This window comes from Eulemur rufifrons, chromosome 7 (genome assembly GCF_041146395.1).
Source record: "Eulemur rufifrons isolate Redbay chromosome 7, OSU_ERuf_1, whole genome shotgun sequence".
In the NCBI taxonomy this organism is placed as follows: Eukaryota; Metazoa; Chordata; class Mammalia; order Primates; family Lemuridae; genus Eulemur; species Eulemur rufifrons.
This window is the reverse complement of record NC_090989.1, coordinates 8,879,791-8,903,742: the sequence shown is the minus strand read 5'-3', so window position 1 is coordinate 8,903,742 and position 23,952 is coordinate 8,879,791. Positions and strand designations below refer to the sequence as shown.

Genomic DNA, 23,952 nt, shown 5'->3' with positions numbered 1-23,952 from the left:
GGAAAGGAATGAAGTCTTTTAAAATACAAAGGTGCTTTTTTGTCAAAAGAAGAATTTCATTAATTAAAAGAGAATATTTTTCCTAAAGAGCGTGACATGGGGTTCCAGTGATACTTGGTCTATCTAGTACTACTTTATCTTGTAATCACAAAATATCTGACCAACGTTAAGATGCCAGAGCCCACTGGTGCCTCTGGTGGTATCTTTACCTCGCTTCTCAGCTTACGCTCGCTGGTTCTTGCTGAGATCTTGCAGCAGGCTAGGCGGAGGGCCACGGAGACACAGATGCGAGAAGTGCTTCCGGGGCCTTTCCCTTGGAGATGGAGAACACCACGCAGGAACCCTCCCTGGCTTGGCCAAGGGAGTCTGTTATTGAGAGGGAGGCCCCGGGATGGAGGGTGGAGATTGGGGCGGCCTTTTTATATGGCCTGAAGAGCCAGAGGGCTGCTTGGTGCCCTGCGGCTTCCATCCCAGGGACCCTATTGCTCTGCTGGGGTAGCCTGTTTGGAAGTGGGAGCTAAGGGTGGAATTCGTCTTCACTACCCTACTTCCTTCCATCAGCGTGATCATATGAGCATCATTCTGTGTGAACATATTTGAGGGCAGCCCTTGAAAGTCCAGAGTGCCTTCTCCATTTATGCTTTCTTTGCAGTAAGTTGGAAAGGTCATTCTTCATTTCCTGTGTTGGGATTACAAATGAAAACTTTAGCTTAGCTTTCCCTCACACAAAAACTATTTGTGTCACCAACCTCTTTTCAGAAAGCAGTTTTTATAATGATAGATCTTAAAGGGGCATGTTATTTTCTTGATGCTTTTAATCAGACAATCATCCATTGTAAATTTAATTAACTTTGGTTTTTTTTAATATCCAGCTGGAAGTCGATTATTGACCATCTTTTGACTCATGAGAAAACAATGTTTAAGGATTTAATGAGTAAGTTCTATGTTACATGCACAGAGGTCACACGTTAAAGGGCCAATGACATCATAACCAGCTTTTACCATGTATTGCAGAACCCTACTCAAACCTTTCATGGTGTTGCCCAAGCCACAAACTATAATGGGACATCAGGAGTAAATGAATGAGTCTGTCCGGCTCCAATCTATTGACATGAGTGCCTTGACAAGCTTTTCCTAGTTTTATAATGGAGAAATACAGCTGAAAGCAGCCAGGTTCACATCTTGACATTTGTTTTGAAAGTAATATTTTCCATAATTTGTTAGCAGTAGTTTTCTACATCTCACATCCACATCGAATGCCCAATCAAGTATCATTAAAGAAATATGTTTTTGGTTTTGGTTTTTGAGACAGAGACTTGCTCTGTTGCCCCAGCTAGACTGCAGTGTCATCACAGCTCACAGCAACCTCCAACTCCTGGGCTCATTAGATCCTCCTGCCTCAGCCTCCTGAGTAGCTGGGACTACAGGCGTGAGCCACAACATCCAGCTAATTTTTCTATTTTTTGTAGAGACGGGGTCTCACTCTTGCTCAGGCTGGTCTCGAACTCCTGAGCTCAAGCCATCCTCCCGCCTTGGCCTTCCAGAGTGCTAGGATTACAGGCGTGAGCCACCGTGCCAGGCCAAGAAATACGTATTTTTTTAAAATACACATGAGAATAATAATCACATGCTCTTACTTAATCAAGATCATAATTTTTCACTAGAGAAGACAGTAATCACACTTGTTTGAATTTCCTATCACTTACATCTAATTGTGGTTTTCTCACTAAGTGAAACATATTTGTTATATTTATTCTAGATATGCAGAGCAGTTCTTTAAAACTGTTCTCAAGTTTTGAGCAGAAAGCCATGCTGTTAAAGCGCCAGGCTTTTGCTGTCTTCAGTGGAGAACTTGATCAATACCACCTTTACCTGCCACTGATACAAGGTAAGATGACTGTGTTTGTCCGTTTTGTGCTGCCGTAACCGAATACCTGAGACTGGGTGATTTTTAAGGGGCAGAAATGTATTGGCTTACAGTTCTGGAGGCTGGGAAGTCCAGTATCCAGGGGCTGGCATCTGGCAAGGGCCCTGTTGCTGTGTCGTCCCGCGGAGGGGGCAGAGAAGGGCAAGAGAGCACAAGGGGACGGAGTTCACCCTCTTATAACAGCACCAATCCCACCCATGGGGGTGGAACCTCGTGGCCTAATCAACTCTTAAAGGCCCCACCTCCCAGTACCATTACATTGGCCATTAAATTTCAGCATGAGTTTTGGGGGGACCTTCAGCCCATTACAATGGTCACCCCTCTACCCACACCCACAGAGACAGCCTTGAGGGGCCGAGGTGGGCGGCTGCTAGAGAAGCCCACCGCATGTTTCGGCATGATCGTGTTGAAATTAGTACTCTGCAAGAGTTCTCCTAGAAGAACCTCAGAAATATTCATAAATCTGAAACTTTATTTTAAAAATTCATTATTATATTATTACTTTTTATTAGGTAGTTTTTTGAAGTCTGGCAATGCAGTACTTCAAATAATACTTTCTCAGCACTGTTTTCTGCTAGATTTCTCCTGCAGTCAAAATACTCGGTACTCCCTCAGTACTCCCTCAGTCAGCACTTGCAACTGGAGGCAGTGAAGGAGCAAGATTTTACAGCAGGACCTAATTTTTCCCTAATAATTTTTCTTTCATTGCATCAAAAATGAATTCTTGTGGATGGATATATTATATGATTTTCAGGGTTTTTTCCTTTTCATAAAATGTCGCGGTGGTAAAGTAGGCATTCTATTTTTAATTCACCATCCTCTAAGATAGGAGAGAATTCTCATATAGGAATTTATTTTCCTTAAGACTCACAGCCTAACTGCAATCAAATAAAATTAATACAATTCTTGAAGGATTTTTTGTTTAATGTTATAAAGGCTAATGTAACAAACAATTCTACAAATAATAGAATTATAGTATAAATCTTTTTTTTTTTTTTTTTGGTCTGGTTTACTAAGGTATGACTTATATATAGTAAAAGTCACTCTTTTGGTTATACATGTCTGTGGATTTTTTTTTTTTTTGAGACAGGGTCTCACTCTGTCACCCAGGCTGGAGTGTAGTAGCAGGATAATAGCTCACTGTAGCCTCAAACTCCTCGGCTCGAGTGATCTTCCTGCCTTAACCTCTTGAGTAGCTGGGATTACAAGCACATACCACCACACTTGGCTAATTTTTCTTTTTCTTTTTCTTTTTTTTGGGGGAGTGGGAGGGTGGGTAGAGATGGGATCTTACTATGTTGCTCAGGCTGGTCTTGAACTACTGACCTCAAGTGATCCTCCTGCCTTGACCTCCCAAAGTGCTAGGATTACAGGTGTGAGCCACCATGCCTGGCCAGTTCTATGAATTCTTATAAACACCTACAGTCATGTAACCACCACCACAGTCAAGATATAAGACATTTCATCATCCCAGAAAGGTCCCTCATGCCCCTTTGTGGTGAACTCCTCCCCTTTGCCCCAGTCCGTGGCAATGAGTACCACTATGCAATGAGTACCATTAATACCACTGTTCTGCTTTCTGTTCATATAGTTTTGTCTTTTCCAGAATGTCATATAGATGTGTGCAGGCCTTGAGTCTGGCTTCCTTAACTTAGTATAATGTGAGATTAATCCATTCTGTTGCATTTATCAGTGGCTTATTTCTTTTTATTGCTGAATGGTATTCCATTCCATAGTTTCTTTACCCATTCACCAATGGAAGGGCATTTGGCTTGTTTTCAGATAGAATTATGATATAAATCTTTTACTTTGCCCTTTTTAAAAATTTTTCTTTTGAACATCTGTCAGCTCAGAACACATGTGCTCTTCCTAAAGTCATCTTGATGGCTCTTAATCTAATTCTCAGCCCCCTTCCCAGGTGGCTAACTGTTGGAAAGTTCTTAATTGTTTTAGTTCAAAACATTAACAGCTTTCACAGTTGTTAATTATGATAATTTATATTGGCAATAATAAAATACCTTCCTTCTTCAACATAACCTTAACACGTAATGCTCATAAGGATTTTGATCTCATAATATCTTGAAAACTTAAGATACATGATACTCAGATATCTCACTTTGTCACCCAGGCTGGAGTGTAGTAGCAGGATAATAGCTCACTGTAGCTTCAAACTCCTCGGCTCGAGTGATCTTCCTGCCTTAACCTCTTGAGTAGCTGGGATTACAAGCACATACCACCACACCTGGCTAATTTTTCTTTTGAAAAGTTATTGACTCAAGATATTGACCAAGGGGTGTGGCTTGCTGGAATTACTGTGAGAGGAGACTGATTTGATCGGATGGTGACCAGGAGTGCTATAAAGGTGATGGCGGCCTTCCAAAGGCTTTGGCTGATAGCAGGGTCAAAGCTGAACTTTGTTGCCTCCCTACAAAATATGGAGGGAAAAAGAACAACAGGAATCCTGTTTTCTTTAGTTCCCGTGCAGCATCTGGGAGGGTGCTTTCTAAACCTAGCCACGGACACTGGTCTTAAAGGGAGGTGTTCAGTCTACTTTCTGGATAGAAGAAAGAGCAGAGAAGCTAACAGAAGAACGTCTCATGCCTTGTGACCCTTCCAGGGCCTTTTCCATCTGAGAGCAGATGCCTGCTCCTTCTCTCTCCCCATTTCCCTCCACACACTCCTCTCAAATTTGGGGTGAGGCCCAGATAGCTAGAGAGACACTATTAGATGTTTAGAAGCTTCAACCAAACAAAAAAGAATAAACAACAGCCTTTCTCAAACAATGGTGTGGAGAATTTGACTGTGGCAAGATTTAAACATCCAGCATTTCTGAGAAATCATTCCTTTGAGAGGTAGAGAACAGGGGCAATATGACAGTATATACATTTGATATATATTATGTATAGCACATTATATGTTGTATATTAATATGTGTGATATATAATTATATATCTATGTTATGACATAATATATAACACTTATGATAATATTAACAATATATTCTTTTATAAGTAGTAATGTTAAACATGATTAAAATATACTTATTCATATATATTGTCAGCATATATAATATATAATATAAAGTCAGCATAATGCTGACTTAAAATGGAGGTGGTTTTTGAGCTCTTTGGGAAAGAGGAACTTCTAAATAAGTGCCCTTCATTTTGGATATGTCATAGTGCTGTATTTCTAAAAATACTGCATGTTTAAAAAAATAAAGCATTTTGGCCCATCTCATTTTTGAATGCCTGACAGTTTTCAAAGCGCTTTCCCACAACTGTCATCATTCCCAGGACTGTCCCTTGATAGGCCCAGCCTCCATGAGGTCCTGGGGTGGTAGAATTCAGTGTTCTCTGGCAGTTTTGGGACCCTTTACTGGCCTCGAGATGCCCTGTGGAGCAATGATGCCCAGGTCTACCTCAGAGGAATAGACGAGTCTGGAAGCTTCTGAGCTGTCAGTGGTTTAGGTCCAATCAAAAGAGGCAGGAAGAGAGAATTTCTAATGTTTCCATTCTGGGATACCATTTGGGGGTCCTTTTCCCCTGATTTTATGGTACCATCAAGTCGCACTGAGAGAAGTGCACGGGGTGGGGAGCTGAGCAGCTCGGTGTGTCTCAGCTCAGAGTGACGGCAATGTGACATCGCTGAGGGAGGTGGGAAGATGCAGGTTGAAGGGCACAAAGGTGCAGTTATGTAGGGTGAATGAGGCCAGTGATCCAACGTACAACAGGAGGACTACAGAATAATGTCGTACTGTATACTGGTAATTTGCCAAGAGTGTAGACTTTAGGTGCTTTTGCACAAAAGAGAAATATAAGTGTATGGGGTGATTTGATTGTTAATTTGCTTGACTGTAGTAATCACTTCAATATTTATATGTGTATCGAGATAACTCTATTAAATATCATGTTGTACACCTTAAATATATGCAATAAAATTATTTTAAACTTTACAGTGATTATGAAAGAAACTATTTTAAGCCTAAAATAATTATTATTTTTTTAAAAAAACAAGGGCAAAATGCTGTTGTTTTTTTTTTTATAATGAGAGGAGGACAGGCATTGTCTCTCACGAGGTCTTCTAAGGGGTCAGAAAGATCTAGAGGAAGCTCTCTCTTCCCTTTGAGCTGGATGAGTGCGGCTCATCCCTGTCTGTTGGAATATCTCCCATCTTTTAAGTCTTCCTCGTTGTCATGGATGCGTTAGCTTTATTTTTACGTCAAGATACTGATACTCAGAGAGATTAGCACCTGCCTAAAGTTTTGTTGCCACTAATTGGCAAAGCTTGAAGTGAAATCTGAGCCCTTTGGCTCCCAACAATAGGCTGTGGTCATGAGCAGGACATGTGTGCCCTTTGGGGTAGGCAGCACAGGGCTCTCACTCTGGTTTCACAGAGGACAAGGAGGGCTCGGTGAGACTGAGTGGCCAGCCCACGCCATCACAGCCTGTACCAGTGGGGCAGGCACTCTGGCTCGGGTTTCTGTAGCTCTGCTCACGAGGACTGGTTAAGCTTGCAAGGTCATCACTCAGCTAAGAAAGGAATATCAGAGGGTAAGGAAAATTAGGTTCTAAAATAAATCTTCTTGGCTAAAAAATAAACTTATGGGTTTAGCTTTAATTTGGATCACTGATATAAAATATGCCCTATCTGTACACAAACTACTTTTTTTAAATACTTCCTATTTTGAAATAGATTAAGAACTCAAAAGATTTTGTAACTCACAAGAAGTTACAAAAATTGTACCGAGAGTTCCTGTGTATTACTGGCCCAGCTTCCCCTAGGATAACATCTCACATAATTGTCATCTATTATCAAAACCAGGAAATTGATGTTGGAATAATACCATTAACTCAACCGTAGTGTTTTTCAGATTTCACCAGCTTTTTACGTGCCCTCTTTTTGTGTATGTGTTTGTTTGTGTGTATGTCTAGCTCTATGCGAGTATCACATATGCAAGTTCTTGTAGCCAGCACCACAACCAGGATTCAAAACTCTTCCATCACTGCAAAGGACCCACTCCCGCGGGTCCCTGCCTGTATAGTCACACCCTCTACCCAGCCCTAGTCCCAAGAAACTGCTGATCTGTTCTCTGTCACTTCCATTGTCATTTCCTTTGTCTGAAGAATTCCATTCAGCTGTTCTATTAGAGCAGACCTCCTGGCAACAATTCTTTGTTTTCCTTCATTTAGAGTATTTTTATTTGTTTTTATTTTACCTTCATTGTTGTTGTTTTGTCTTCAGGTTTTTAGTTTGTTTTTTTTTTTTCCTTAACCTTCATTCTTGAAGAATATTTTCATTGGAAATAGAATTCTGTGTTGAAGTTCTTTTCTTTCATGCTTGAAAAATGTACAATTTCTTTCTGGCTGCCTGGTTTCTGATGAGAAATCTGTCATTCTAATTACTGTTCCCTTTTAGGTCATGTGTCATTTCTCTCTGACTACTATCAAGAATTTTTTTCTTTGTCTTTAGTTTTCAGAAGTCTGATTGTGATATGTCTGGGTGTGGATTTCTTTGGTTTTGTCCTTTTTTAGAAGTCATTCACCTTCTTATATCTGTAGATGTGTGTCTTTCACCAAATTTAGAAAGTTTTCAGTCATTATTTCTTCACATATTTTCCCAATCTGTATTCTTTTTCCTCTACTTCTGGAACTCCGATGACACAAATGTTAGATCTTTTATTGTCACACTTGTCTCTGAGACTCTGGGGGTTTTTTCCCCAACCTTTTTTTCTCTCCTTTGTTCAGTTTGAATAATTGCTATTAAATCTATTTTCAACTTCTGCTCTTGAGCTCATGCAATGAGTTCTTTTATTTCTGTGATTGTATAGTTTTGGTTCTAAAATTTCCATTTGGCTTTTCTTTATATCTTCTGTTTCTTTGCTGAGACTTTCTTTTTTCTTATTTGTTTCAAGTGTGTGCAATTGATTATTGGAGTATTTTTAGATAGTAGCTTTGAAATCTTTTTTCAGTAATCCTTTTTTTTTTTTTTTTTTTAAGATACAGGGTCTCCCTGGCTGAAGCGCAGTGGTGTAGTCATAGATCACTGCAGCCTCGAACTCCTGGGCTTAAGCAATCCTCCCACCTCAGCTTCCTGAGCAGCTGGGACTACAGGCTCACGTCACCATGCCAGCTAATTATTTTGTGTTTTGTAGAGACAGGGTCTTGCTATCTTGCCCAGGCTGGTCTTAGAGTTCTCAAGTGATCCTCCTGCCTTGGCCTCCCAAAGCACTGGGATTACAGGTGTGAGCCACCATGCCCGGCCCTTTGCCAGTAATTCTAACCTCCATATTATCTCAGCATTGGTGGCTTTTTATTACCTTTTCTCACTCATGTTGAAATTTTGCACATTCCAAATTATATAGTCTTCTCAGATGCCCAGGCCAGAGTAAAATAGAAAATAAAGAAGCCCTAGAGACTCACTGCCAGGTCATTCCCTAAGTCCGGGGGTTTTTAGCCAGTCTTGCCTTTTTTCCCTCCACCTTTCAGCTTTCTGATAGTCGGTTTATGTATTTTGTTCTGTTGCAATTAGAGAAGGAATAGGGTGTAATATGCTTAATGTATCTTGTCCAGAATTAGAAGTTCAAAATACATCTTAAAAATGCTAGTTTGCTTGTCAAGTGTCTGAGCTATGCATGATCCTTCATTTGGTCAGAGTACTTTGAAGACAAGGAATAAAAACCCACGTAAGCGATTAGGTTGGTGCAAAAGTAATTGCAGTTTTAGTATTGTTGAAATTTGCCATTTGATATTGGAATACACTCTTACATGTGGTTGTTATACATCATTTTAATGCACATTTCTTTATGTTTTTTGGCCAATGACTTATTTGCTATTTATTTTATATTAGACTATGCAAATGATGTTAGACGAAAAGCAAATTTGAACGATTTTCTTATTCAAGTTCAAAATGGGTCGTAAAGCAGCAGAGACAACTCACAACATCAACAATGCATTTGGCCCAGGAACTGCTAACGAATGTACAATGCAGTGGTGGTTCAAGTTTTGCAAAGGAGACGAGAACCTTGAAGATGAGGAGCGCAGTGCCCAGCCATCGGAAGTTGACAAGTTGAAAGCAGTCATCGAAGCTGATCCTCTTACAACTGCAAGAGAAGTTGCCGCAGAACTCAGTGTCAACTGTTCTAAGCAAATTGGAAAGGTGAAAAGGCTCGACAAGTGGGTGCCTCATGGAGCTGACCAAAAATCAAAAAAATCGTCCTTCTGAAGTGTCATCCTCTCCTATTGTACGCAACAATGAGCCATTTCTCAATTATATTGTGATGTGCCACAAAAAGTGGATTTTAAACAACAACAGGCATCTACCAGCTCAGTGGTTGGACTGAGAAGAAGCTCCAAAGCACTTCCCAAAGCCAAACTTGTACCAAAGAAGGGTCATGGTCACGGTGTGGTGGTCTGCTGCCGGTCTGATCCACTACAGCTTTCTGAGTCCTGGTGAAACCATCACATCTGAGAAGTCTGCTCAGCAAATCGATGAGATACACCCAAAACTGCAATGCCTGCAGTGAGCATTGGTCAACAGAAAGGGCCCAATTCTTCTCCACAACAATGCCCAACTGCACATCACACAACCAACGTGCACAACCAGTGCTTCAAAAGTTGAACGAATCGGGCTACGAAGTTTGCCTCATCTGCCATATTCACCTGAACTCTTGCCAACCGACCACCACTTCTTCAAGCATCTCAAAAATGCTTCCACAACCAGCAGGATGGAGAAATGCTTTCCAAGACTTCCTCAAATCCCAAAGCATGGAATAAACAAACTTATTTCTTGTTGGCAAAAATGTGTTGATTGTAATGGTTCCTATTTTGATTAATAAAGATGTTTCTGAGCCTAGTTATAATGAGTTAAAATTTGTGGTTGAAAACCGCAATTACTTTTGCACCAACCTAACAGCTCAAACAAGAGGAAGTTTATTGCTAATGTACTACAGCAAATCTTAGCTAGCATGACTGTTGTTCAGCTGTTTCCTATAGCAATTTGTTACATTCCTAAGAAACCTTAAGCTGCAGGGGAGAAATCACATTCTACAAACAATTATCTCAAGGGGGAAAACGGTTAGGGGTTAGACAGTGTACCTTGCAACTTTTTTTTTCCCCCTGCAGAAACTAAAGTTTTTGCCATGACCATCAAATCTAAACTTTACTGATGAATCTATTTTATTCACTTGCTCTACTTCCCACCCACCACCCCCAAAATATGGAGTCATCTGCCTGCCAATCTATATGATTGTATAAGTCCATCACTCACCAAGGACTGTCTTTGGCTTCTGTGTATTATAATTTATATTCTTAGAGGAAATTTAAGTGGTCATTGGTCATTCAGTGGATTTCTAGAGTCAGATACTCATGCCTCTGCGCAGCTGTGGCAGGGGTGTAAGAGTCATTCCATCCCCTTCCTTTGGCGGGGGCCATGAACTGCTGAACGTCACAAAGAAGAGACTAGTTGCCCAAAAACATCCCCTGACGCTCATTTCTTACACTGGGTTGTTATCAGAGATCAAAGCAGTTACAATTTTATTTTTCTTCTTTGTCTAATGAGAAACCCCAAACTGTATATTTGTGTGATGTCTTTAAAATCTTCTTTCCTTAGAACGCCTGACAGACAATCTCAGAGTTGGACAGACACCCACAGTTGCTGCTCAGATGTTTCTTTTTTTCAGAGTTTTGCTGCTAAGAATATCTCCTCAACATTTGACTTCATTGTGGCCAATAATGGTCTCTGCATTGGTGAGTACAAGTACTGTACTCTTGAAAGCCAAGGTTGGAGTTTTTAAAAATACTTTCTCATCAACATATAAGATACTATTTGATATGTATCTAGTTTTAGCTAAAAGTTATTTTTCATCAGGTTGGTAGCACATAGTCAGCTCCTGGTTAAAAAGAGAATATTTTATCCTATAATCATAGTTGATCTCTCACCTGTCAGTTATTCCAACTAATTTGTACCAGTTGATATTAATTGCTACTTTTTTATATACATATAAATTTGGGTAGGTTTAATCTCTTTCCAGGCCGTTGTGGTGGCCCATGCCTATAATCTTAGTACTCTGTAAGGCAGAGGCAGGAGGACCGCTTGAGCCTAGGAATTTGAGACCAGCCTGGGCAGCATTGCAAGACCTTGTCTCTATAAAAAGTTTTAAAAATTAGCCAGGTGTGGTGGTGGTACATGCCTGTAGTCCCAACTACTCAGGAGGCTGAGACATGATGATCACTTGAGCCCAGGAGTTTGAGGTTGCAATGAGCTATCATGACACCACTGCACTCTAGCCCAGGGAATAGAACAAGACTCTGTGTCAAAAAACAAAACAAAACAAAACAAAACAAAACAAAACCCAACCCCACAATTCTCTCAAATAGTAACTTGGATGCATGTTTCTTTTTCAGATTCAGACATTCGTAGAGCTTGAAGAAGATCTGAAAGAGGAAGATGAGTCATTGAGGTAAGTGGCATAGGTCTGCACACATGTGTACAAGCTGGTCTAGATGAACAGATATCACTTTATGATACAGGGTTATCTAATGGCAAATGCTGTTTTCTCGAAGTATTTGTGAAGGGACCAGCTATTTTGAAAATTTCTTAAAAGGAAAATCCTTCTTATGGACATTTCAAAGGTGAATGGACTATAGCAGATGTGAATGAATTTATAACAGGAGTTTCTCTGCAAACTTATAGGAGCAGCAACAAAATAAAGAGAATGAAAGTATCAGTTCCAGATGGAAATGGGCCCTCGCTGGGGGAGATACCCCAGAGTGAACTCCTCTTGTATTTATCAGCTTGCAAGTTCTTGGACACGGCTCTTTCTTTTCCACCTGACAAGATGCCTTTATTTCAAATGTGAGTCAGCTAAAATCATGTCCTTTTTGAAGGAGGAGGTTTTTTTGTCCTTTTAAGCACTTTTACTTGTTTGTTTCTGTACAGTTTATGGGAAGCCACAGTACAGGTTTCTAGTGACCGATGAGCCAGCTCGGAACACCAAGTTTCAGATTTCTTGTAACATCTGTGGCTTTGTGAATTTGGCTCACAGTAGTGTTTGTGAATGCATTTCCGTTCAGTGGGGGGGAGTTTGTTTCTGTGGTTTTTGCTACTGAATGCTTATAAAACAGGGGTCACCCACTGGCGAGCCTCCCTGCATTTGGGTAGATATTTTTCTTCTGTGTTCAATTAGCTACGAATTCCTTTATTTGGAGCAGGCCGTCTCCAATTCCCTTTGCCCCTTAGGCTTACGTTTCCTGGGGGCCCAACACAGCTGCTCATTCCTGTAACTTCATGCCTGGGCCCAGAGGCTGCTTCTCTCTGCCCTCCCGTTGCAAAGAGGGTAGTCATGTAGAAATGTCTGTGCTTTAAAAGTGTGTTCTCTTAATTGCACATTACTGAGTGAAAGAAGCCAGTGTGAAAAGGCTACACGCTGTATGATTACAACTATGTGACATTCTGGAAAAGGCAAAACCACAGAGACAACAAAAGAGATCAGTGGTTGTCAGGGGTTAAGAAGAGAAGTGGGGGTGAATGGGTGGAGCACAGAGGATTTTCAGGGCAGTGGACCTACTCTGTATGACACTATAATGCTGGCAACATGTCATTATACATGTGTCCAAGCCCATAGAATGTAAAACCAAGAGTGAACCCTAAAGTAAACTGGACTTTGGGTGATGATGGTGAGTCTACATGGGTTCATCGGTTTTAACAAATGCACTGCTCTGGGGCCGGGCGCGGTGGCTCACGCCTGTAATCCTAGCACTCTGGGAGGCTGAGGCGGGTGGATCGCTCGAGGTCAGGAGTTCGAGACCAGCCTGAGCAAGAGCGAGACCTCGTCTCTACTAAAAATAGAAAGAAATTATCTGGCCAACTAAAAATATATATAGAAAAAATTAGCCGGGCATGGTGGCGCATGCCTGTAGTCCCAGCTACTCGGGAGGCTGAGACAGGAGGATCACTTAAGCCCAGGAGTCTGAGGTTGCTGTGAGCTAGGCTGACGCCACGGCACTCACTCTAGCCCGGGTAACAGAGTGAGACTCTGTCTCAAAAAAAAAAAAAATAAAGAACAAATGCACTGCTCTGGTACAGGATGTTGACAGTGGGTGACAGTGGTGGAAGTTGTATGTGTGGGGGATGGGCCATATATATATGGCAACCTCTGTACTTTCTGCTCAACTTTGCTGTGAACCTAAAACTGCTCCACAAAAGAAAGTCTATTTTTAAAAAATGGGTGCTGATATATACAAGTGTGCATAGCAACATTATTTATAATAGGCAAAAAGTGGAGACAACCCAAGTGGCCATCAACTGATGAATGGATAAAATAACGTGGTATATCCATATCCATACAACGGAATATTATTCAGCAATAAAAACAAAGGAGGTACTGATACACGCTAGAACATGGATGAACCTTGAAAATATTACACTCAGTGAAAGCAGCCAGACACAAAAGGAACACATACTGTCTGACTCCATTCATATGGAACGTCCAGAATGAGAAAATCTATAGAAACAGAGTACAGATTAGTGGTGGCATGGGGTCGGGGGTGGTGTAGGGGATTGAGGGATGGTGGCTGAGGGGTGCAGGGTTTCTTTCTGGGATAATGAAATACTCTAAAATTGCTTGTCGTGATAGCTATACAACTCTATGAATATAATAAAAGCCATAGTACATCTCAAATGGGTTTGGTATGTAAATTATATCTTAATAAAACTGTTTTTAAAATTGTTAAAGGGGTCTGAGCCAGCATGCCTGACCTTGTGTTTGTTCCCCCAGTTATAGATGGGCATTTGTTCCAGAAGTGGACACAGAAGATCCTGCCTTCTTGTCAGATCTAGAGGAGAATCACCAAGAATGCAAACCTCACACTGTCAGGATTCTAGAACTTCTAAAATTAAAATATGGGGTAAATGTTTTCCTTGTTAAAAATTATATTCATGGCAAAGGGGAAGAGGGCTCATCAGGGAACAAAGGACTTCTTGTGCCACTTGATTTTAATGATGTCAAATAATTTTCACAATATCTTAGTTTTAAAACTTGATATGGTTATAAATTCCATCTTTATTTGCTTGTATGTCACACAGACACCACTTGGTCATCCCAGTTGCTAAGACGTAAATCTTCCTGGCTAACACAGTCATGTAGAGGTCGTTTTACTCCCCATGTTCCTCTGTTACTTAGAGTCCAAGAAGAGGGAGAGCTTGCTGGGAAGAATGACAAGGGTCAGGTTGGGCTCAGCGTGAGACCCTGATGGAAAATGGTAATTGAACACCTAGAATTTGAGTCATTAGTGCTGATAATGAATTTTCATAAAGAACTTATCTCAGGTTTGCTGCATGCCTGTGTTTCACGGGCATCTCCAACCCCTAGTAAAGCCGTATCATTTTTATGTTTTTTTGTGTGTGTGGTTTTTGTTTGTTTTTCATTTTGCAGGAAATCAACGGCTCTGATGAGATCACCGTGAAGAGTGAATTCCCTCTTCTACGCCAACATTCTGTTTCCAGCATTAGGCAGCTGATGCCATTCTTCATGACTCTAAACTGTGCTTTTAAAGCCCAAAGGCAGCTGTCTGCTGATACCTCAGGTGCTCCATGGTTGGAGTTTCCTGCCACAGAGAGCTTAAGGGTCTTAAAACAACTGGAAGAATGTGTCGAATATGATTTTTTGGAATATCCGGAATGTTAACCCTATGAGAGAATTTGTTTAATTCATATATAGGTACTTGAATGAAAATCAGGATATATTCCAAACAAGAAAGGAGCCAGGATAGTGCTTTTAAACACATTGATTTCAATTTTGAAAGATTTCAGATAATTTTCTGTTCAGCAACAAAACACACCTCCCTAAATGCCTTGTAATATATTTGGATCTGATTCTCTGTTTCTTGCTCAATTTATGTAATGAAAATAAAGTTAATGTATCATCTAACAGTAGCACAAAATTTATAATATGAAGTAGAGTATGAAAAGAATGAAGAAGTCAGGTTTTTTTGTTGTCACTGAGGCAGATATATGGGTCTTTGTCGGTATATCTCTCTAAAGGTTTAAACTTATTAAAAAAATATTATTTTTAACCTTTCACACAAATGTCCTTTACAGCATTTATTTCAGTATTGCATTTTAAAATTAAAATACATTGTTTTCTGAGAATAATAATTTCCCCTTACCTATTCAGCAGAGATGAGCACTCGAAGATAATTTCAACATATTTAACCCTTGCCCATTAAAATCACATGTTTACACTTTAACTATACAAGAAGTACATACTTTTAAAATTCTGACAGCTGTAACCTTAGTTATGTACCCAATGTACCTTCCAAGCACTTTCTTCTTTCTTTTTTGTTTTTGTTTTTTGTTGTTTTTTTTTTTTGTTTTTTTTTTTTGAGACAGAGGCTCACTCTGTTGCCCGGGCTACAGTGCCATGGCATCAGCCTAGCTCACAGCAACCTCAAACTCCTGGCCTCAAGCAATCCTTCTGCATCAGCCTCCTGAGTAGCTGGGACTACAGGCACGCACCACCATGCCCGGCTAAGTTTTTCTATATATTTTTAGTTGTCCATATAATTTCTTTCTATTTTTAGTAGAGACGGGGTCTGGCTCTTGCTCAGGCTGGTCTCGAACTCCTGAGCTCAAATGATCCACCGGCCTCGGCCTCCCAGAGTGCTAGGATTACAGGCGTGAGCCACTATGCCCAGCCCCAGGCACTTTCTATTTACTGTAAATCAGTGTAGCCCTGGAACCTTCAATGCCCGAAACTACCGTCAGGGATGCTCCCCTTCGGACTTCTTCCCTTCTGTTCTTTCCTTCCTGGGATCTCTCTACCACTTTGCAGACAAAGCTGTACATTAGAATAATCCTTTCCTAGGCACAGAATTCTCTGGCTTGGCAGCATCTCATCCCACTCTTTCCCAAGCCTGTTTGTCTTTTGTCAGCTTCATCCTGGCCTAGAGCCCTTTCCCCGCTGTGGGCGCTTTAACTCTCCACCAGTGAGTGTGGTTCCCATTCCAGACCTGCCTGTCTCCCGTCCCCTCTTCAGCCACTAGAGCACCATGCATTACGCTGTCCAGGCCAGATGATGCAGACTGTTCTATTGGTAAGGTACACAGCCTTGTAGTTGAGGGTAAAGGCTCTGGGTTTACCTCTCAGCTTACCTGCATACTAGCCTGGACAAAATCGCTGTCCCTCAGTTTTCCCATTTTTAAGGTGGGAATATTGACGGTAACTACCTTTTAGGGTGGTAGCAGCTAGCCAGCTCTGCCGCCCCTGTGATCTCTAAACAGTTTTGATCATGTACCCACCACTAAAAATTAAGCATGTCCCTAACCCCCATATCTATAAGCTTATGTGTTACATTAATTTACTAGAGTACCAACATGTATTGTGTATTTTTGTTATTGTTGAGATGGGCTCTCACTACAAAAACTAGAAAGGAATAAAAGGAACAGAGCCACTGGGCCCAGCCTATTGCATATTTTATAAAACAGCAAATGAAGATTTTAAAAATATGAGGACAGGGTTGGGTGTGGTGGCTCATGCCTGTAATCCTAGCACATTGGGAGGCTGAGGCAGGAGGATCGCTTGAGGTCAGGAGTTCAGGGCTACAGTGAGTTATGATGATGGCACCACCACACCCCAGCCTGGGCAACACAGTGAGACCTTGTCTCAAAAAATAAGAAAAGTATGAAGACAAACAAAATTAGCACTTCTGATATTTCCTCCTTATCTCTAAGGGATGAGCTTCTGCACCCCACTTTAAAGACAGCTGCTCTAGCTCAAATCCTACCAATGGCATCATATGTGGCCCAACGACCAAAGGGTCACTGCACTGAGGGTGTAGAGGCAGTGTTTTGGGAGGAATGGTGTTTGCCAGGGGCAACCACAGCAAACAGAACAGACTGGCTGTTCTAACAGGGCAAAGAGTTTGTGGGAGTGCAGCCCTCGGGTGTGAGTCCCTACCCCAGGGGCCGGGCACGGTGCTCCGTGCTTCCCATGCCCTTATTCACCCCATTCTACAAAGCCAGCGGAACTGAGGCTGAGAGGCAGAGCCAGGAATCGAAACTCAGGCCGGCCTTACTTTCTCAACCCCAGTGCCGAGAAATGAAACTGAAACTAGACAGCAGCTTCTGTTTAGTCCTGTGTGGAAGAGACAGTTTCTGACACTGCCCCACCCAGTTATGACTTCCTGCAAAACCAGCTCCTTCTAGGGCCACTGCACAGAGGAGGCCACACAGAGAGGTAGTTCCTCATTTTCAAGGTTTGATGAAGAGTGTTTTAAAGGACAGCAAACCAAGATAACTCAGCCTATAGAGCATGAGACTCAATTAAATTTTTAAAAATTTTTTTTAAAAAAGAGAGCAAGCCTTATTTCCCAGTATTTGTCCATTATGCCCACTTGAAAATTAGGAGTAGAAATAGCTAGAATCATGGAAATAGCTGATAAAGATTGTCCTTAAATGTTTTGAACAACTACCAGCGAAACCAGACAGAATTCTGTGCCATTGGTTTTAAATGCTCTGATGTAACAGAATGCCTTCCACCAAGAAGTATTTGCAATTCAGTAGGACACACAAGACCAATGAACGTGCAGAACCAACACCATCATGGAAGAGGATAGGATTAGGACCAGGACATGGGCCAGCCAAGGAGATCACCCATTCTTCACTAAGGTGAAACTGGACCTTCTTAGAATCAATGTAAGATATTAGTATCACATGAACGATCATGCCGAAATACCTGGTAAATTGTAGAATTCTCATCCCATACCATGAGTTCAGTCACCTTTAATCAGACATTGTGCTGACTCAAAGTTGAGTGAAGATAACTCCTTCAAGCGTTTTTCAGAATGCTTATGAGCATCCACTGGCTCCAAATCTGATGAGTGCAGTTATAGTCCAGCAAAGCAGCTTTGCTTAGCAGTGGCTTTTGCACTGTGTGTGCATAAGAATCACCTGGGGAACTTGTGAAGGCCCAGAATGTCCAGCCTCCTCTCCAGGGAGTCTGAATCGGTGGATGGGGTGACGTTCACAAATCTGCATATGTAACAAGTTACTCCTGATGCTGGTGCTTCCTAGACCACTCTTGGAGAAACACTAGTTTTTCGAGCAATGCGCTAACACGCATTGCTGGCTCTCAGGGAAACAAGGGAGGAGGCCAGCCGGGCTGAAGCTGGTTTGGCTGCTAATCCCATACTAGTAGCTCTTTCCCAGGGGTTCCTTGTCCAAAATGACTAAGCCCATCTTTGAACCAAGGGAGAAAGAAAATAGACTTTAAAATACAGTATGGCAGTTCCAGGCCAGGCACAGTGGCTCATGGCTGTAATCCTAGCACTTTAGGAGGCTGAGGTGGAAAGACTGCTTGAGACCAGGAGTTCAAGACCAGCCTGAACAAGAGTGAGACCCTGTGTCTACAAAAAATAGAAAAATTACCTGGGTGTCGTGGCACACACCTATAGACCCAGCTACTCAGGAGGCTGAGGCAGGAGGATCACTCAACCCCAGGAGTTTGAGGTTGCAGTGAGCTATGATGACACCACTGCATTCTAACCCAGGTGACAGAGCAAGACCCTGTCTCAGAAAAACAAACAACAACAAAAACAAATACAGTATGGTAGTTCCTAAAAAAAAATTAAGCATATAATTACCATATGATTCAACAATCCCACTTCTGGGTGTATATATATACTCAAAAGAATTGAAAGTAGGGTCTTGAAGATACATTTGGACACTGACGTTCACAGCAGCATTATTCACAATAGCCAAAAGGTGGAAATAACTCAAATTTCCATTGATGGATATTATACACAAAATTTGATCTATCCATACAATGGAATATTATTCAGCCTTAAAAAGAAAGGAAATTCTAACATGTGCTACAACATGGATGAATGAACCTTAAAGACATTATGCTAAGTGAAATAAACCAGACATTAAAGGACAAGTACTGTATGATCCAAGTACCCAGAATAGGCAAATTCATGGAAAACAGCACGGGTGTTTGGCAGAGGCTGAGGGAGGGGAACAGGGAGTTCTTGTTTAATGGGTACAAAGTTTCAGTTTAGGAAGATGAAAAAGTTCTGGAGCTGGATGGTAGGGATGGTTGCACAACCATGTGACTGTACTGAACACCACTGAACTGTACACTTAAAAATGCTTAAAATGGTAAATGTTTTGGAGCTTTTACCACAATGGAGAAAGTTAAAAACAAGAGGAAATACTGCAGGCTAAAGCAAGGGCAGGGGAGACGAGCGTGATTGTTCTCCATCTGGAGACAACTGGGCTCCCCCTTCCCTGATGCACAAGCATCTGTCCTATCTATTCTCATGGGTTTTTTCCCCAAAGTCAACCAGAAGCAGGTAAGAGGTGGAAAATTAAGAACAAAGTTGCCCTTCAAGTTTTGGCTATAGAAGTGGACGTCACCTGAGTTGACATTGTGATGATGACTTTTGGGGGCTGGTGGCCCTTTCTGTCTCCTTTCTGGCAACCTCTTCTCCATCTTTTCTGCCTCCTCCAACCACTCAGCATTTATCACCTTTTGCATTTCATACATGTGTCATTCCATCTGCTTGGTACTATTTTCTCCTCCTCCTCCACCTGGCACCGTCCTACTTAAGTCATGTGTTGGCTGCTTTAACAAATACATGGGGGCCAGTCTTTGAGATCCAGTTGCTTCTTTCCACACTTCCTCAGGCACAGCGAGGGACTCTGTCACAAGGGTGGCTTTATTAATATTAAAGCACCTAATAACATGGTTGCTCATTGCTGGCCACGAGGCAGAAGCCCTTCTACAGAACAAACAGTGTCTGTATCTTCAGTTCCTAACATCTGGCATATAAAGGCACCCAGTCCATAACTAAATGAAGAATGTGCAGGTTGATTTATCTGCCCAAGGTGGTGCAGGAAGGAAGAAGGAAAGGCGGTAAACCAAATTTTGAATGAATTAATTTGTAGGATTACACAGATAGGGGCTCAGAGAACAGTGAATTTTCCGCCCCAAACTTGGACCTTCCATCGCCCTAATCACGTCCCTGAGGCTCCTGCTATTTCACTGATCATCCACCTTTTGCTCACAGGATGCTCTTCCTGGCATGCCTTTCCTCTCTTCCCTGTTGGTCACAAGACTGCCCAATTACAGAGCGAGTCCAACCCACCTGAAGGATCTCTGTGAAGACCACCCATTCTGTCTTCACAGGGCTCGTCCTTAATTCTTACTGGACTCTCTGACAATCAAGCCCTGGACTCGGTGCACAGCTGCACAGCTTAGCTTTTTGTTTTATATTACAGAGACTGTGTTAGCTAAGAAGCACTTAGTGGAATATGGTTCCACATGTTTCCTCCAATTAGTTTCTCTGTGTTTCTAAGTCTTATCCATGCTCACAAGCTATATTCCTTCAGGAAACAGACAAGTTGTTTAATGTTATTGGGAGGGGTAGGGCTTGCGGCCAACTGAAGAGCGTGATTGCCCTAGCGGCCATCAATTCCAATAAAAAGTTAACATGTACACATCAAGTCAGACATGGAAAAAAGCTAACATGTACACACCAATATCATTTTTTTTGGCATCAGTATCTTTTACGTATATAAACAACCAGTTACGAGATAAATGAAATCTCACTTATGGTAACAACAATAAAATATTGAGGAAAAAAATATATAAGGGTTCGTTGAAGAAAACACTACAAAAGGAGTCTCAACCTAAAAAGAGAGAGGCTTTCTAAAAGAAAAAGACAGTTATTTGGGAATAGAGCATTGCAGTGCGAATGTGTACACCATGGCAAACTATGTGCATATTCTGGGAGGTGAAGGAAGACAAAGATTTTTAAAGGAAAAAATGAAGAGAATTACATACTTGTTCTGAAATAAATATTCTTGGCTACAAAGATAACAAAGATGATAACAAGGGTGATGCCAGTCTGAGGTTGGACAGGCAACTGCTAGGCAGATGCCGTTACAGAAGTAATTCTTGTGTAAGGTTAAAAAGGCCTTTGTACAAGGTTGCAATGGCCTTTGTACAAGCATGAGAACCCTATCTTCAATTCCATTTCCAGGAATTTATCTGATATATGTGCATATGTGCAAAATGACTTATGTACAAGTTAATCATTATATTGATGATAGCAAAAGTTTTGGAGACAATCTCAGTGTCCTCTAGTAGGAGATTGACTAAATAAATAGTTATGTATTTTTCTTGTCTTTTTCTTTTTTAGAGATAGGGTGCCGCTCTGTCACCCAGGTTGGAGTGCAGTGGCGCAGTCGTAGCTCACTGCCGCCTCAAACTCCTGAGCTCAAGCAATCCTCCTGCCTCAGTTGCCCAAGTAGCTAGGAGTACAGGCACGTGCACCACACCTAACTAATTTTTAAATTTTCTGTAGAGACGTATTCTTGCTATGTTGCGCAGTCTGTCTTGAACTCTTGGCCTCAAGCTATCCTCCCAGCTCAGCCTCCCAAGGTGCTGGAATCATAGGTATGAGCCATCCTGCATTTTTAAAAACAAAGATTTCCACGTTAGCTTGAGTTTATCTAATACAAGCATCAGAGATGTGAAGCAGAGCATTTACTTTCCTGGAAAAGCCCCTTTATACCAACCTAGTGCAAGTTTAGCCTGTACAGTTTGCCTTGTGTTTTTTCAATATGAGTAAGACTTAGGAATGTAGAATTAATTCCATGGTATGCTACTACTGTGTTTAAAAATAAGGGCGTGGGGCCAGATGCAGTGGCTCAGGCCTGTAATCCCAGCACTCTGGGAGGCCGAGGCGGGTGGATCGTTTGAGCTCAGGAGTTTGAGACCAGCCTGAGCAAGAGCCAGACCCCGTCTCTACTAAAAATAGAAAGAAATTAGCTGGACAACTAAAAAAATATATAGAAAAACTTGGCTGGTCATGGTGGCGCACGCCTGTAGTCCCAGCTACTCGGGAGGCTGAGGCAGAAGGATCACTTAAGCCCAGGAGTTTGAGGTTGCTGTGAGCTAGGCTGATTCCACGGCATTCTAGCCCAGGCAATAGAGGGAAACCCTGTCTCAACAGCAACAACAACAAAAAAAACGGCGTGGGGCAGGCTAGAATTTGTACAGGTATGTATTTGCCTTGACATGAACTTGCTTGGACTGTCTATTCCTGTTGCTGCTATTACATATTACCACAAATTCAGTACCTCAAAACTACGGAAATGTATTCTTTTCTGGTTCTGGAAGCTAGAATGAAACCACCCTTATAAATTAATAAAAAAGGGGGGCAAGGCAGGAACTGTGGTAAGGGCCTAGCTAAAAATAATGATAATAATTAGCCACTGTCCCCGTTTGCTTCTCTGTAATTGCCACTCTGGAGCCACACAGCTGGAGGTCATAAAGATTCTTAGCTTTATAGATATTATAGATAATATCATCTTTTTGAAACCCAGGGGTAGTTTCTGAGATATCTTCCATGTCCTGCATCCCAGTGAACGGCTGACCCACTCAGACCAGCCACCCATACCGAGGAACTAACTCAACTAGTCTTGTGACCCCCACCCGAGAACCTGGTCAGCAAAGAAGACAATTGCTACAACCCCACCGTTCCGCTCTGAACCCAGCCAGTCAGCAGGTTTTAAAAACCCTGTCTCCCAAATTATCGGGGAGGCAGATTTGAGAAATTTTTCCCGTCTCTCCACTTAGCGCTATGCAGAATAAGCTCTTTTTTTGCCGTAAACCCTGCTGACTCAACGTGTTGGCTTCCTCTTGGGCAGTGGGCAAATGAACCTGGTTGGGCGGCAACAAGAAGTCCAAAATGAGTTTCACTGAGCTACAACCAAGGTACCTGCAGGGTCTGATCTGTCTGCAGACTCTAAGGGCTCTGGAATGGAGTTTCCTTGTCTTTCAAGGTTCTAGAGCTGCATTCCTTGCATTCCATGGTTCAAGGCCATTTTCAAATTCAAGTCTCCATTTGCAAATTCAAGTCTGTCTCTACTTCAGTGGTCAAACAGCCTTCTGGGCCCAAACCTCCCTGGAACTCCCTCTATTAGGACACTTACAATGACAGCATCTAGGGCCCGTCTGGGGAATCCAGGATAATCTCCTCATCTCAAAATCCTGTACTTAATCACATCCGTAAAATCCTTTTTGCCACGTACAGTTACATCCACTGGTTCCACAGATCAGGAATATCTAATATCTTTGGGAGGCATTATTCAGCCTGTTAACTAAAGTCTATGCAAAGCCATTGATTCTGACTGAGCTTACCCACTAGACTCAACCGACCAAACCAACATGGAGTCACTCACGCTAACACCCTATGTCACCAAACTGAAACTAAGTTGCTTATCTGACCCAAACCGGTCTGTTTTAGCCGGCATGATAAGGAAGTCCCCTCTGCTTTAACCATTACAAAGAAAGTAACCTGAAGTAACCTTATGTTAACCAATCTGCTTTTTGTATTTTCTGTTTCCTTGTTCCTACTCAAACTACCTTATAAAAAAGGGACTGGTCTGCCAAGCCCAACAGAGCCCATCTCTAGTTTTGGATGAGATGCTGCCCGATTCATGAATCACAAATGACAAACCTAACAAAACTATCTGTGCAAACTGGCTTTCAATCCATTGGACACAGCCACAGGGCAGTGGTCTTTAATAGTGTCTCTGCTGTCTGGAGTGACGGCGTTTCCAGGCTTCTCTTGCGCAGATTTGGAATCAGCCGTCTCAGAAGCCTTGGCTCTTTCCTACCGGAAAATGGCGTTTCAAGACCACCATCTAAGTATTCTCATTGCTGCTAGGTCAGTCCTTGTTTCTAGGCCTTTTTAGTGAAGAGCTAGAAAATATACATTTTTTAAAAAAAAGATAAAATACCTCATGGATTCATAGTGATATGTCCAATTCACAGCAAATTCAGATTGGACTTTTTTTCTTTAAGCTTGCAAGTCAACTTGACTTTGTCTGGTATGAGCATCACAGGTGTGTGGCCGAGCAGCTGCTTTCATCAGGAAGCCCCGGTAAGCCTTGATGCCTCCAGTTCACATCCCAAACTGCTGGGTATTCACTTGATCTTCTAATATTGTATCCATAGAG

General features: G+C 41.8%; 1 protein-coding gene across 1 annotated transcript in view; it reads left to right on the top strand.

Moving 5' to 3' along the window:
• Positions 1–14,920, top strand: part of DOP1B (DOP1 leucine zipper like protein B) — a 112,085-nt gene extending 97,165 nt beyond the window's left edge. The window contains exons 31-37 of the mRNA XM_069474961.1: positions 873–934; positions 1,760–1,888; positions 10,535–10,671; positions 11,329–11,384; positions 11,618–11,779; positions 13,701–13,830; positions 14,358–14,920. Of these exons, the coding sequence (XP_069331062.1) occupies positions 873–934; positions 1,760–1,888; positions 10,535–10,671; positions 11,329–11,384; positions 11,618–11,779; positions 13,701–13,830; positions 14,358–14,609 (928 nt within the window). The 3' untranslated portion in view covers positions 14,610–14,920. The remainder of the gene's footprint in view (positions 1–872; positions 935–1,759; positions 1,889–10,534; positions 10,672–11,328; positions 11,385–11,617; positions 11,780–13,700; positions 13,831–14,357) is intronic.
• The last annotated feature ends 9,032 nt before the right edge of the window (positions 14,921–23,952 follow it).